This window comes from Protopterus annectens, chromosome 1.part2, assembly GCF_019279795.1.
Source record: "Protopterus annectens isolate FY-2018-M chromosome 1.part2, PAN1.0, whole genome shotgun sequence".
Taxonomy (NCBI): Eukaryota; Metazoa; Chordata; order Ceratodontiformes; family Protopteridae; genus Protopterus; species Protopterus annectens.
In genome coordinates, this window is record NC_056727.1 from 168,184,864 (window position 1) to 168,200,699 (window position 15,836).

Below are 15,836 nucleotides of genomic sequence, written 5' to 3' on the forward strand. Positions count from 1 at the left end.
TCCCGGAATCTCCTCACCAGTCAAAGCCATCCTAGTAGCAGCACATAAACCTTCCACCAGAAGAGTCTACTGAAGCAAGTGGAAACGTTTCTCCATCTGGGCGGAGCACCATCACTTGGATCCTTTCACGGCGCATCTCACGTCGGTTTTGGATTTCTTAACTACCCTTTTTCATCAAGGGGCTAGCTGCTCTACAGTCAAGGTACAACTGGCAGCGATTTCACATTATCATGTAGGGCATGAATCGGGCCCTCTAATGACTTCCAAGCTTTGTAAAGCTTTCCTCAAGGGTACCTTCCTTCTCAGACCTCCAGTCAGGGAGGTAGTACCCCCATGGGATTTGTCTTTGGTTCTCCAAGCCTTGACTAGCCCCCCTTTCGAGCCGGCGGCCACGGTTGATCTTAAATATCTCTCTTGGAAGACGGCCTTCTTAGTGGCCATTACTTCAGCTAAAAGGGTCTCTGAACTTCAGGCTCTATGTGTTAAACCGCCGTATTTATCCTTCCATCCAGATAGAGTTTACCTCAGGATCAATCCGTCCTTTCTGCCTAAGGTGTCTTCGGAAGCTAATATTAATCAATCTATTAATCTTCCCGTGTTCTTTCCCCATTACCAGAACAAAGGAGAATATAAACTGCATTCCTTGTATGTATGTGCACAGACAATTACGTTTTTATACTCATCGAACTGCTGGTCATAGGCAATCTGACCAGTTGTTTGTCTCCTTTGCCAAAACAAGTTTAGGCAAGTCAATTTCTAAAGTGACATTATCACGGTGGATAGCTAGTTGTATCCTCTTAGCGTATCAGAGTTCGGGAAGGCCTGCACCTCAGGGAGTCCGAGTTCATTCTACTAGGGCCGTCGCTGCTTCGGCGGCTTTGAAATCTAGGGTTCCCGTAGATGATATTTGTTCCGCAGCCACTTGGGCCTCATCTCATACCTTTATCAGCCATTACAAACTGGATGTTGTCTCCAGAGGTAGTGCGTCCTTTGGCTCTGCAGTGCTCCGGAATGTTCTTCCATAAAGGCCACCCAGGATTCAGGTAGCTGGGGACTCTGTCCCAAAGGTTGCTGACAAATGAAGTTCCTACTTCAGATTAAGAAGTTATGTACTCACCATAACGTTCCATCTGAGTAGGTATCTTCATTTGTCTGCAACCATCCCCCCCTCCTTCCCCCTGACCTATAGGATCTGTCTTGGATAAGCCCCTTCCGGGGCACAATAACATTGCTTATATCGGGCAAACTTGATCTGAGGTCAGTTAGGGTTGGCAGGGTATTATGGGTAAAGGGAGGAGCTAGGAGCTCGGATCTATGCTGTGGTAAAAGTTGCCGGCTCGGATCCGAGATCGGATCCGTATCCCAAAGGTTGCAGACAAATGAAGATACCTACTCAGATGGAACGTTATGGTGAGTACATAACTTCTTATTTTCAATGCTATTTTTCACATCACATATATATTTATATAATGTTATATAATTTATAAATTTTAAGATATTCTTAAAAATGTTTTATTTCAAGTTTTAACGATTGCCACCTTTGTGTAGAAATGTTCATGAAAATGTTTTTTATTTGAATGGTCTTTTATAAGAAAATTGGTTAGCAGAATATTAATTGATGGCCATTAATCAGTGTTAGTGTTAATTTATTATTTAATTGATGGCTGTATTTGAATGCTGGGTAGATGGTATGAATTTGTACTGAAGAAGTCTCTAAGAAGGGATGAAAGCACTTAACTGTGGTTAATTGTACATTGTATTCCAGTTCAGTAAAGCAGTGCTGTTCAAGTGAACTCGGCTGCTCGTCCTCCCTTTTGGTTATTTGGTTTGTCGATATTTACAATGTCACACATTGCACTACCTACGTACTTTTTCTTTTTTTTTTTTTGACACTATCTGCATCATGTATGAAGAGTGACTGTTATCGTCTGTAATGTTTTAACTGTATAGAATTGTCTGGATGTAATATATTACAACATCTTGTAGCAGTTTGTTCTTTCAACTTATTTTTTTGGATAGTATTTCTAATGTAATCTTTATTGTATTGGAATGTATTGTATTCTTTACTGTACTGTATGTGGAGATTTTCTCCCTGGGCCTCTGCTGAAAATGGGTTTTGTAGACCCAGTCAGACCACCCCAGTAAACAAATGTCAAATAAGTAAATAAACAACCATTTGTAGACAGGCCCTACTGTCAGCAAACTTTTAGCTCATTCAGATGATTCGTCCATTTGATATGATACAGTTCTGTTGATGTCACTCCATTTTGTAAACCTTTACAAAAATATGCATATTTGCTTAATTTATTGGCAAATAATGTAAGTATTTCTGAAGTTGTAGAATTTAGACACCAAGTATCAGTTAGAAGTTTTGTTAATATTATATTAATTTTCATTTAAGTATGGCCTAGTTTATTTATTCAAATAGTAACATACAGCATATATTCACAGTAAGCATGACAGTAAATTACATTGTCTCACTTATTGTTATTTCTTATTTGTGGCCATGTCACTTTCCATGGTTAGCTATGTGCCAATTAGACTAGTGGCACAATTCATCAAAGCGATAATATAATCTAGTTATAAGAATAATTTATAATTTTATGATATTTTCAAAAGAAGTGTGTTTCTCCCCGGGCCTATGCTGAAAATAGTCTCTTTCCCAGTCAACAAATGTTAAATAAATAAATAGTGCAACCATCTCAAAATGCAGTGCATCAGGCTGATAAATGCAGTGTAATCTTTCTTTTCTCAACCATCTTATCAAGACAGTACTTATTTGGTCACTCAGGTCTATGCACTCAATTACCAAATTATGCAAAGGTACAATATTCATATCCACATTATTAATCAGTCATAAAAATATAAATATCTCTGCAGCTGGCAAACCACGCATCAGTCATCAGTGATAACCCCATCTTGCATTATGTAAGCAAAATCTGTTTACAACATGTATCGCATTCAGTTGCTGCAAATGTGAATATACAGCAAATATTCATAACTGATTGTAAGATCTGCTTCTTTGTAGTGTCATATTTCTTAAATAATTATTGACGTAACACAATCAGTCTGTATGTCACTTCCATTATTGTATATCAAGACATCCAAATGTTAACCTCTAGAGCAGTCCAACTTCTCACCAGTAGAAGTTCTGTCATTATTTAAGTATGAATTTAGTACCATTCGGTACTTCCATAATATGTTACTGTCTGGCTATTGAATGAAACTCTAATGTACAACACATATTCATTACTGGTCAGAAAGTAATTACAATTTCTGTTCCTGTGCCTTCCCATTTTGGTTTTGTCATGTTCCTTACCTGTGGGTACACTGGCAGTACAACATGCACTTCGTCTGTGCTTTATAAATAAATAGTGCCATTCATTCTTTCATTCATTCATTCATTCTTTCATTCATTTTCTGATTATCTACTTAATCCAGTTTAGGGCTGCAGAGGACCTGGATGTGTTCCAACATTCACTAGGAGCCACAAGCCTGCAAGAGGAAGTGATCCTGATGGGGTGCCAGCATACCTCAGAACAGTCCAGATTTTTGCAGAATGCCCACATTTTTGGCCCATATTTTTGGTCTGTTCCTCATAAAATTTGTGGTTTTCTGGCAAATCACTTGGATGATCTGAAGACTGCAGTCATTAAATAATGACATACCTTTGAGTTTTAGACTTTCAATCCTTCAGAAAATGTATGTTAAACTGTGTTGCTCTAGCAACTTTCTAAGTTTGTAAGAGCAACATTTAAGATATGTACCTATTTTGGGCCTTTATTCCCTCCATTTTGTCAGGCTTTGTCCATATTTCTTGCACAAAGAGGTTGAGAGGTGTGGGTACCAGTCGATCCCAGAATGCACATATGCACATGTGCACACACTTACATAGCACACACAACCTACACGTACTTTGGATGAACACTATTTGACCAGTGGCTTATCTTTGAGATGTGTAAGGAGAACAAAGCACTTGGCAAAAACCCATAAAGACATAGGGAGAATGAAGAAAATCTGCATAAAGGGCACCCCAGCTAAGAACCAAACTTTAATCCCTATTAAAGAGAACATAATGGTTTGCCTGAGTTTAAGTACAGAAACAATGCTACAAGTACAGGTGTGTATGATTTGAAAGTTTCTCCTTGTAATGCATAAGAAATTTAAACTTCAGAGTAGTCCTGCATTCAGCAGACTAAACACACGAGCACCTCTGTTGCCTAGGAAAGGAGCACAGTACTGAATCTTCTCACATGTACCAACACTTCATCCTGAAAACTTACTACTGGCAGAGAAGTTCAGGTCCATCTTAAATGCTAGCAGGGTAGCTGTGATGGAGGAGTTGATACTGCAGGGGTAGACATAAAGGTCCTATCCATAGTACCATGTAGTAACCAGAGTAGAAAAAGAAGGTAAGGGAGCATGAGCCTCAGACAGGTATACAAAACACCACCTTTTTGATCTCCAAGCTCTTGCTAGTGTTGGGCTCTCCCTCTAGTATTGGTCAAGCTGCCAGCTTTTATCTGCTGAGAGCAGCAAAAGAAAGCTAACTCACCACCACTTAACCTACTGTTAGCAAGATCTGAAGGGTCAAGTACAGCACTTCCCACACCTAAGCACATAGTCAGCTGTTTATATTGCATGAAGCAGGTCCTTGTGTTCCTGAAGCATGCTTTCAAGGTTGAAATGTGGCCTAGGGAGTCTTTCTTCCCTGCTGCTTGGGTTCCAGAATTGTCAGTGAAGGGTGGGCAGACTTTCTTAGACTCTCCCACTCTTTCTCGGTCTTTAGTCTTTCCTGCTACAGTGGGCTTCTGCATCTTGTTTGATGTCTGTTGAGATATGACTGAGAGGGTTAGAGAAAGTTCATCTTGCAAGTACCAGCTGATAGTATGGTAGGGATTGGATCGGGCCTTTTGCCTGGTAGTGTTAATGGCAAGCATTTCCCCTTGAAGTAAGGGTAGGTTACCTACTTTTGACCATGTATTTGTTGCTGCCTCCACTTGTCACTTAGGAGCAATGCAGGTCAGTCCCTTGTGGTGGCACTAGTAGGAGACCTTCTCCATCTCCATTGGAATCCACCTGAGCTGGAGATGTGAAGGAGCATAAATTCATGCGTGTGAGATGGACAAGTTTAATAACTCCCCCTTCCTCACTGACATTCCATAATGAATTCTGTATTTAAGTGTCATGTTCAGTAAAACCAGGCTGTTATTGCTTAACTTATAATAAAACTGCTGAGAGTACTTCCACTGAATACTTAAAAGAAACTAAGCTTCTGTTTTCTTCCATACTACTTTAGAAAAGAAAATCGACTGTTAGACTAACAGTTTGGGGAAAATAGCTACCCCTTAGAATTTTTTGTTTGCTTGCTTTATTTTATTTATTTTGCCAAACTGTTAGTTTAAGATGTTGCAAGTTACCTAAATGCTTTACAGTTTGTCAGCTATTCCAGTTAACTCTATTTAGAGCCTTCCCCAACAGTGATGTAATAATGCCCTGCAAGCATGTTGTACTTATTGCTAGATGTTTTGGGTCACATCAGTCACATTTTCATTTTCAGCAGGAGTTTTAAAAGCAATCCTTTAATGTACTTTTAAAAAATAACTTTGTTTTTCCACCCATGCATGCAAACTGTCTTTTGTGGAAACGTAAGAGTTTACTTCAGTCATTTGCACATGTTCTGTAAAGTATGCTGAGCTCCATGCATGCATAGTACATTTGGTCTTTCTTTTTACGCACCGACAATCATCTTTTTGTACTTCTTAGTTTTGCCATTTCTCTAATGTTTTTCTGTCTTTAGTTGAAAGTTTAGGTTTAGCTTCAGCATTTTTTTCACCCTTGGGATCCAAATACAAAATCTTCCTGTTGTTAAAAATGCCTTTCGTAGTATTATTGCGATCAATAAGACATCATATCCATTTTATAGCTATCTTTTAGCCTCATAATATTTTTGTTGATCTCTGTTTCTTTGTCATTTCCATTTATGTAGTTTGATAAAATTCCATAACCTTATTTTCTTTGTAAATCTATATTATATTTAGATAACTTTCTAAGTAACTGCTACATTTTGTATTTGGATTTGAAGTGTGTTCTGTGATTTAATAATGCTTTTAAAGTTTTGTTTCCTGTGCACACATCTGTGATGTATTTATGATTGTACTTGTATTACAGGCTTTTCTGATATATTAGTTCTGGTACAATTTGCCCAATCATTTCATTTTTATCTCCGTTTCAATTCCTAGAAATGTCACAGGGAATCTGAATCTCCATCATTTTATCTGTTCCTTTTTCTGTAGAATTTAACTAAGGTTGGAAAGACTGACAGAGCAGTTCAGTGCACATCTGTATGCAGGGGCTATGCGGGAACTAGTAACTGTAATCGAGCCTCTTTCCACAAGCTTTATACTTCACTTTCAAATCCTAGTGTCTCTGCTCTAACCCAGAAGTAGTAGGCCTTCAGGGATATCTTCATGCTTGATCCATTAATGGACCAGTGTCTCCAGCCATTGCTGTTGTGCAAAATCCATAACATAAATACAGAACGTATGCAAGTGTAAGATTACCTATCGTTGCAAATTTATAAAATACGGTATTTCAAATGAAAAATATTTCCATCAGACATTAAAGTACTACGTTTTCTTGTCATGTTTTATGTCAAAATGACTCTGTATACAGTTAGGGTATATAAAACTGATTACCCTCAAAGCAGTATTGGTTTCTCTTGATAATATAACTGACAATTTCTTGTTGAAGGACAGTTTGTAAAGGGCAGAAAGAGCAAAACTGGTATACTGCAAATACATATTTGTATTCAACATATCCCTACAGTTTCCTGTCCCCGTTTTACTCTTACATTTAGTACCAGTGTTCCTATACTGTTACAGTGTAGTTTCAGTTTACCAGTGATTGCAAGTAATTGTTAGGATGTAGAATGCTTTAGCTGCCTACAGGAGAGAGTAACGTGATGAGCGTCTAGCATTTCTATTGTGCAGCTATTAGACTAATTAGATAGAAAACTCTGTACATCTCTGACGTTTCTCTTTTTCTCATCAGCTCTATGATGACATTGAGCAGGAGCCTCCTAGTCCAGAACCAATGGAAGAAACAGAACCAGAAGATCCAAATCTTAATGGCACTATCTTGCCAGGTAAGTCCTGAAAATTTAGTTCACAAATCTTATAAGTCTGACTGAAACATTTATGTGTATTTTGGATGGTACATTGCCAGAAAATAAATATTTTTTTCACGAAATGGGGTTCCTGCAGATAAGTGGCATTTTATAATAAAATAACCTGTTATCACAACATACAAAGAAATATTAGCATTCCTTCACAAGTGATAGACTGGAATTATACTGCCTTTTGTTTACAGAACCTAGCATTGTACAGAAGGAGTTTATTATTTATACAAGTCTGAGAAACAATCAAGTGGACAGGTCTGAGTATCTTTTTCTGCCATAAGCATCCTACACAAATCGCCTTAAGGCTGTGTCTCTGTACTCAGTCTCCTACAGGTTACTGAGGGAGGGGTGTATGCCTGGCATATAAGGCATCCTCACATCCAGCACTGATGGATCTCTTGCACATCCGCAAATCAGACAGCCAGAAACACTAGATCCAAGGACCTGAACTTTGCCTGCAACATAAGTAGAACATGCTGGAGAGACTGATACGTGTCTCAAAGGATCCTTGCTCTGTGGAATAAGCTCCCCATCTACATGAAGCAAAGTTCACCCCTGACCATGTTCAAAAGAAACCTTGATCATTGGATGGGAAATCACAGATTCACCCATGGTCTGGCTCCCCAGGTAAAGTAATCCCCAACTAACATATGCCCCCCCCCCACAAAACCAGTAGCTATATCTTTACTAATGTACCCCGACACTTGGGGACAAACCTGGATTGGGTTGCACAGCTAGGTTTGTAAAGATCCTTGTGGTTGTTAGCCTAGTAGAAACTTATGAATCTATTAGTTTGGCCCAGAGGCAGAAAATAGTGGTTGTAATACATATAGAAAAAGTTGTTGTACATATATGGCCAACATAGACAATAAGAAAGAAAATGTAACAAAAATAAATAACTTTTTACATATAGATAACTATCTACATGGAGAGGATATTTTTACAGAATATAGAGTATGGTAAAGGTAGATAACAAGTAGTGTTTAGATTGATAACTGTCTGCATATAGAGAATAGCACAGAGAATGTAACAATGTTGGATAATTAAAAACCAAAGAGACAACACAAGAACCAAACATGAAGACAAACAGTGATGAAACTTGAACCGACTGAGACTGCAACACAATTTAGCACTTTTGTTCTTTTATTTTAGAACTTCTTCAGAAAATGAAGACACTCCCCTATCCCACTATTTGAATACATTGTAATGAGAATCACATGATTCTAGTTACCCAACCAGACCAACCATACCTATACAATCAAAATATAAAATACAATAATAATAAAAATGAATATAAGTAAAAAATAACATACTTTGATTAACTAAATCTGTAAAAAACATTTAATATTAATGGCCTCATTAAGGCCCCGTGTGTGTTTCGCCCTCAACTTGATTTGCCAGGCTGATTCACAACATTCTATTAAAGTTTTAAAATCTCCAGATAAAAAAAAACTATCACCTGATTTCTCCAAAACATGAAAAGAAAACTTTTAAAAGTCTGGACAAACCAGTTCATGCCTAGTAAAAGCATTATTTTGGCCTTTTTTCTTTACAGCCAATATGTGTTCATAAATTCTTCTATTAAAAGTTCTTATATTTTTTCCACTATAAAAACCATTACACAAATCACAATTGGCTATATAGACCACACATTTACTCTTCCTTAGCCCACATAGTCCATTTCATATGCTTAAAATGAACTGAAGATGTATTGCTGATGAATCTGCACTGTTTACAATGTCCACAGCCAAGGTATCTAGTGTATCAGAATTTTCATTTGTACAATTAATTTTATTTTAAAAAATGTTCCTTATGTTGCATATTTTTTTCATAGGTTCATAGGTGTGTACTAGGCCAACGGCCCTAGAGCCTTTACAAGCCTAGCCCATAGAAGTGCCCTTGCATCATGCCACCATTAGTTCCCAGTGCCTCAATCAAGTAGAGCCACTGGAGTGATCCCCGGGGTGATCTTCCTATTTCCCATCCACTCATCAAGATTTCTCTTGAAAAGGGCCAGTGAGGTGCTCTGCTTGACATGTATGGGAAGTCTATTCCAGAGCATGGGCAGTCTCTGGGTTATGAACCTGTGCCTCCAGAATGTTCTGTTGATTGTGGTAATAAAGGTGAGGTCCCTGGAGGGTGTGGTGCAGAGGGATTGGGATTTCTTTAGGTGTAACATTTTTAACAGGGCTGGGTCAGACGTGGCTTTGTAAGTCAAGCAGAGATCGCCTCTTAATAGACGATATGAGACAGAGAAAAGCTGGAGTTTTTTGAGTCTTTCCATGTAGGGCATGTGTTTAAGGCCTAGAATCCTCTTTGTGAGGTACTTTTGTGGCCTTTCCAGCTGTTGCAGGTGTTTAGTGAGGTACATGCCAAATGGGGCATTATACTCGATGATTGGTCTAATGAGGGAAGAATAGAGAGAGAGACGATGACCTCTTTCTTCCTGGATGCAAAACCCTTGGTAATGAGATGTGCCACATAGAAGGACTTCCTGACCACAGTGGAAATGTGGTGGGCGAAGGAGAGGTTGTTGTCAACCTGTGTCCCCAGATCTCTTATAATGCCTTCAGTGTTCATTTTGCTACCATCAATGTGGTAATTAGTGGGAACTGAGTTTTTCCCCAAAGGGAATGATGATGCATTTTTGGCATTAAGCTTAAGGCCATGGTTTCGACACCACTCATTGGTCTCAGTGAGGCCTTTCTGTAGGATTTGTATATCACTTGAGGAGTTAATAATGTCTTCCAGCTTGTAATCTTCGGCGAACTTGGTCAGCCAGAGTCCCTCCATGTTGGCCTGGACTTCTGAGAAGTAGATGCCAAACAGGAGAGGACCCAGGACCGATCCCTATGGGACTCCACTCGTGACTGGTTGGCAGTCTGACTTGGAGTCTGCTACTTTCACACTGTGGGTTCTATCTGTGAGCCAGTTTGCAAACCACCTAGTGATATAGGGGTTGATGCCTAGTTTGGTGAGTCTATCAATAATTCCTGAGTGGGGAATGGTATCAAAGGTCTTGGCCATATCGAGGTAGGCTGTATGAACTGCCTTGCCCTCATCCACAGCTCTGGTGACTGACTCAAAGACGTCAACCAGGTTGAACAGGCATGATCTACCATTCACAAAACCAAATTGCGTGGGATCCAGAGTTTGGAGATTCCCTATATCCTTGTTAATTAGGTCTATGATGATGCGCTCCATAGCCTTACATATCAGACTCGTAAGGCTAATGGGGTGATAATTCCCAGGGTCTGTAGTTGCTCCCCCTTTAGGGAGTGGGATGACTGTAGCAGTCCACCATTCGGTAAGGACATAGCCTGAGGTGAGGCTGTGATTGAACAGGGCACACAGATGTGGTGCCAGTTCACTTTGTAATTCATGTAGAACACAGCCAGGGATATTGTCGGGTCCCATGGAAGCTGTATTCTTGGCGTTGGACAATGCAGCTTAACCTGTGCTGCAGTAATACTGGGTGCCTGGCATTCCTGCGGTATTGTGATTCATCCTTTGGGGAGGGGGTAAAGTTGGCACTGAATCTGTCGGCCAGTATGTTGGCAATATCTGTTGGCTCAGTATAGGAGGTACCATTGTGCAGTAACTCTGGGTATTGCCGTGCAGATTTGCGATATAACTGTAGCAGGCTTTGTGGTTGTTTTAGTGACTGCCGCAATTCTGTCTTCATAGCTAGCTTTAGAGGTTTTGAATAGCGATCTCAACTTTTTGTGAGGCTGATAAGGGAGTTTTTCCAGTCTTGGGACTTCACCTTTTTCTGCAACAGTTTCTTTCCTTCTGCTGTAGAGTTTGTTAATGGTAGGGGACCACCAGATTGGCTTCCTTTTTTTGGAGAAGAGCGTCTTGGTTCTGATGGGTATGGCTTGTTCCATGCATTTTTGTACGTGTTCATACAGTGCATTGGTGTATGATTCGGCAGTCATGCACCTATTTTCCATTTGCATGGGTGCCGTGAAGTTCGCCACCTCTGTTTTTAGGAGCCCAAAGTCAGCTTTGGAGAAGTTTTTCATGGTGGTTACCTTTGCTGGTGGTGTGGGTGAGATGTGGATTTCCATGGTAATTAGTTTGTGGTCTGATCTAACCAGGAAGGAATTGACTATTGGTGTTGGGCAACAGTTGCCCATGTTAGTAATAACCAGGTCAAGGATGTTTCTTCCTCTAGTGGGAGTAAGAATTAGCTGGTCCAGCGCATCGGAATTAATGAAGTCCAGGAAACTTTGGGCAAGTGTGTTGGTGCATGAGTAGTTTTCCCAGTTGATGGAGGGGTAGTTGAAGTCACCCAGACTGAGTGTGTTGGATTGGACCCTAACAGTTTCCTGGGTGCTTAGGAACGTGGAATGAGATTCTTGGGACATGGTTGGGGACCTATAGCAGGCTGCAACCTGAATCGCCATCTTATCCACTGTTAGTTGTACCTGAAGTATCTCTGATGCATTATGCTGGGCTACTAGTCAGGAAGTGTTCATATCCTTTATGAATATGGAGATGCCAGCCTTTGGAGCTTCGGTCCATTTTCTGGGGCAGAAAGGTGTGGAATGAGTTATAGCCTGGTAGCGCAGAGGTACTTTCTTCTACTTTAAGTCAGGTCTCCGATACAGCACAAATGTCGATGTTCTCCATTTTGAGGAGTGCTTCGAGTGAGTGCATCTTGAGATTTAGACTTCTAGCATTGAGCAGCATAACTCTCAAATTGCATTTATTTATAGCTGTTACGGTGGTAATTTGGTCTTTGGAACACCGCCTAAGAAAGGCAGTATAGGAGTGGCAAGAGCCTTAGCCAGTGTCCGGAAACCTAGGGGTGACAGATGCAGGCCATCTCTGGCAGAACATCAAGGTCTGTCAATCATGGCAATTTTTGAAAGTGAAAACTGGCTTATCACCTTCGAACCAGTTCTAAATTCCCGGACAAAAATCTTCCAATTTTCCTTAATGATGTCTTTAATTAACCACATTTCATTTGAAATTGGTGCTTTGGTATCTCTCTAAGTCTCATAATCTCTTTCTCTATATTAATTAACCATGCTTCATCATATCCCCTCTGCATAAAAAAGGTTCTGAGCTATCACCAAGGGGAAAGTTAAGTGAACTTTTCAGTGATGTCACATAGGGAAAATTAATATTTTATAAAGGATATAATTTTAAACATTGTACTGTAAAAAAAAATAAAAACAGGCACAACTATGAGGAAAATGCAGCACGGCACTGGAGGCACTGCATGTTGAGGTGCATAAGGTATGAAGATCACAAATGCGATAAGACACTTTAAGCATCTGTATTGAGACATGGTTCAACATATGCAGTGATAAATACTGTTCCTGCTGGATAGTTTATTTTATTCACACATTTGTCTTCGCTTTGTTGTCATATTTACATAGTTAGATTTGAATATGCAAGGTAGTTCATCCTTAAGGAGCGCCAGCTGGAACTCTGTTAGTACTGCTGTAGGAGTTGTGAAGTCCGGAAAGTTTGCTTTAGCCTGTGTAATGAAAGCATTTGCATAATTTGTTTAGGTGGGGTTACTAGGTTCCTTTTAAACTTGTTGAATTTGTTTCTGTTCTAATTTCTTGTGGAAGGTAATTCCAGTTTGCTGATAATAGTTTCCTAAAGCTTCTTTTCTCCTACTTAATTAGAAAATTGAGGTCTTTGTAGGCTGAGTTAATTCAGGGACCTTACTCTAAGGAAGTTTGGAACATTTTGTATATGTTTGTTATTAAGGGGTGTGCAGCAGCTGTTGTGTAAAGGTTTGAATGTGAGAGTGGATAGCAGTAGTATGGCTCGAACTGGGAGTATAGCACCTGATCCAGATTTACCTAGTCATTACTAGCAGAGAAAGAATTTAGGCACCCTTTGCAGGTCCCCTGAAAATATATTTGTGGATTTTAGGTTGTAGCCAGGATGTTGGTACTACCCTGTGAGCACCTTAGATGTTTTCTATGCACTATGGCCGATGGATACTTCCCAGTCTTTCACAGCAACATGCTTGGGTGGGGAGCAGTACTTAATTTCTGTTTGTGTTTGTATACCCGAGTTGCTTACTAGAATGGTATAGCAGCCATTGAGAAACTATTGCATTTTATTATGCTGTCTTCTTTATGGACCTGAGGATTAGAGCTGGCAGTGATCTAGAAGCACTGCAAAGCAGAGACTGCCTATGAATGCAGTTGTTACTTGCTTTGATGAGAGAGGGGTACTCTTCGGCCTGCTTTCTTGTAACTCCCTTGTAGCTGCATGATTTTTGAAAGTATTTCTTAAATATTTTATTTATTTTTTTACATTTTTTTATGTTGATAATCACTTTTGAGACTATAAATTGGCTGTCCTACCAAAAAGTCATATCCATAACAATGCTTGCTTATAGACAGATATGTAGCCATTTTAAATGAGTGTGTTTCATACAGGATTTAGGCAAGTCTGTCTTGTCTAACAGTCTTGTTTTGCAGAATAAAACTGCTTGTACTGTTTTACTTATCTGGATAGCAAGAGCTCCCTAACTAAGAATCTGCTGTGCTGTGTGTAATTCAGTTATTGACTAGTTAGATGCAAAACAAAAGAACTGCTTAAGAACTGTTTATAGTAAACATCAGTACCCATTGCTTGTCTGCAAAGAATGTGTATTCTTAATTGTGAAAGGTGCTGCCTACTTGCCAGAGCCAGGAAATCCAAGCTATTGCATGATGAAGGTATTTGCAGTGTGATAAAAGCTGGCAGTTTGCCTGAAATGTACTTCAGGTGCAAACAAATGGAAGTTTGGTACAAGGGGGAATTTCATGAATGTCTGAAGTTGTCTAAAACCATTTTTGTTCTGCTTCTACTCTGACCATCGTTCTGCCCCTTGTGACTGCTGTTCTGACCATTTTGTTCCCCATGGACAGGAACTTGTGTCTCATTTGTTCCATGGACATGGAGTGGGGCTATCAATCAGAATGAGGGTCAGGGCTTTTGCTCTATTACTTACTACTCATGCCTGATAACCTGCTCAGGATTGGACATGAAGTGGGCATCAGCAAGGGCATGACACTCACTTCCACAAGTGACATAATCCCTAAAGAATGACATGCCCTCTTTTGAAGCCAGCATTACTGTGTGATCTCCATTCTTCATCGCGTACTATAACCCAAGACTGTGCACCCCATGCATGTGCCCCACAGTGTTCTCCAAAGAGAGACAAGCTAAGCCCCATCATTCCTTGTTGATCCAAGCCATCTCCAGCATGCATCTCAAACACTAACTGAACTCGAGTCACCTGAGTTGTTTATTTTTTTATTATTATTATTATTTATCCTTCTGATAAACGGGTAAGTGAGCTAGCCTGCTGACCCTTTTCAGTCACAACACAGGAACAAATAATGAAAGGAACAATTAGAAATAACACAAACACGTAAGTATAGTTGCATACAGTAAGTATTTAATGCACTTAACTACCAAATTATAACAATGATTTGGTATGTATTAAGCTGCTTGAATTACATTGTAAAGGATCAAACATTTTATAGATCTACAGGAAGTCAGAGCGTTATCTCTTCAAGCCATCAGAACAGGCTAGTAAAGATTAATTGGTGACATTGGCACTTACTGATTACTCAGTGCAGTTATCCAAACCATGGTATGATTATTTTAATAGAATTACTGGACTGTTTGTGTTCCAGGTTTGTTTTGTTTTAGATAATGTTATGTTATGTCTTTCGGCTTTTCCTGGTTAGGGGTCGCCACAGCGGAACTCCGGTCCGCTAATGATTGACAGTTAATTTTTATGTACCGAGTTGCCAGCTCTGATGCACAACCTTCAATGAAGGTACGCCCATTCACGCATGTCTCCACGCAGAAGACGCTCTAGCTGAGAATCGAACCAGACAGAGTCTTACTGTGAGGCAACAACGCTACCGCAGCACCACCACCGCAGTGTGTTTTGTTTAGATAATATATTCCTTAAAAAAGAAGTTTTGTACTCACAATAACGTTCCATGTTTGTTGTCCATCTCGCCATTCATTCTTACTTGGATGGGTTTGGAGCCGATCCTTGGCTCCAACTCAGCCGAATACACAGCTGGAAGTCTCAAACTTGGCTTGTGGCAGGTAGGTATCCCATGACGCAGTGCTGCAACTCTCCAGATCTTGTTTGCTGCTGAGTAATATAAATATATGTATATATGTATGTGTATATATTTATATATATATATATATATATATATATATATATATATATATATATATATATATATATATATATATACATATACATATATATATATATATATATATATCTATAGATATATAAAAACTCATATCAAGGAGAAACAAACTGAGTCAAGGAGCTCCTGTAAGGAGGAAAGATAACCACCAGGTCCTCCAGGAGTCCTCAGACAGGGAAAGGAGGGAGGGGTCATAAGAATGAATGGCGATATGGACAATAAACATGGAGTGTTATGGTGAGTACATAACTTCTTTATGTTATGTTGTCCTATCTCGCCTTCTTTCTTACTTGGATGGGACAGCGTCCCTAGCACTTTTTCCCTGGGTGGCTCACAGGAGTACACCTTTGAGCACAGTGGAGCCAAAAGAGGCCCTGTCCCTGGAGGCCAAATCCACTTTGTAATAAGTGATAAATCTATGAGGATTGGCCCACGTAGCTGCAGCACAAATA

At 39.6% G+C, this 15,836-nt stretch overlaps 2 protein-coding genes across 2 annotated transcripts in view; one reads left to right on the forward strand and one right to left on the reverse strand.

Annotated features, from left to right (window-relative positions):
- Positions 1-15,836, reverse strand: part of NENF (neudesin neurotrophic factor) — a 1,081,512-nt gene that overhangs the window by 521,275 nt on the left and 544,401 nt on the right. The gene's annotated exons all lie outside the window — the stretch shown is intronic.
- The window catches only part of PACC1 (proton activated chloride channel 1), a 245,467-nt gene continuing 236,688 nt past the window's right edge, over positions 7,058-15,836 (forward strand). Inside the window, exon 1 of the mRNA XM_044055402.1 lies at positions 7,058-7,147. Within this exon, the coding sequence (XP_043911337.1) occupies positions 7,096-7,147 (52 nt within the window). The 5' untranslated portion in view covers positions 7,058-7,095. The remainder of the gene's footprint in view (positions 7,148-15,836) is intronic.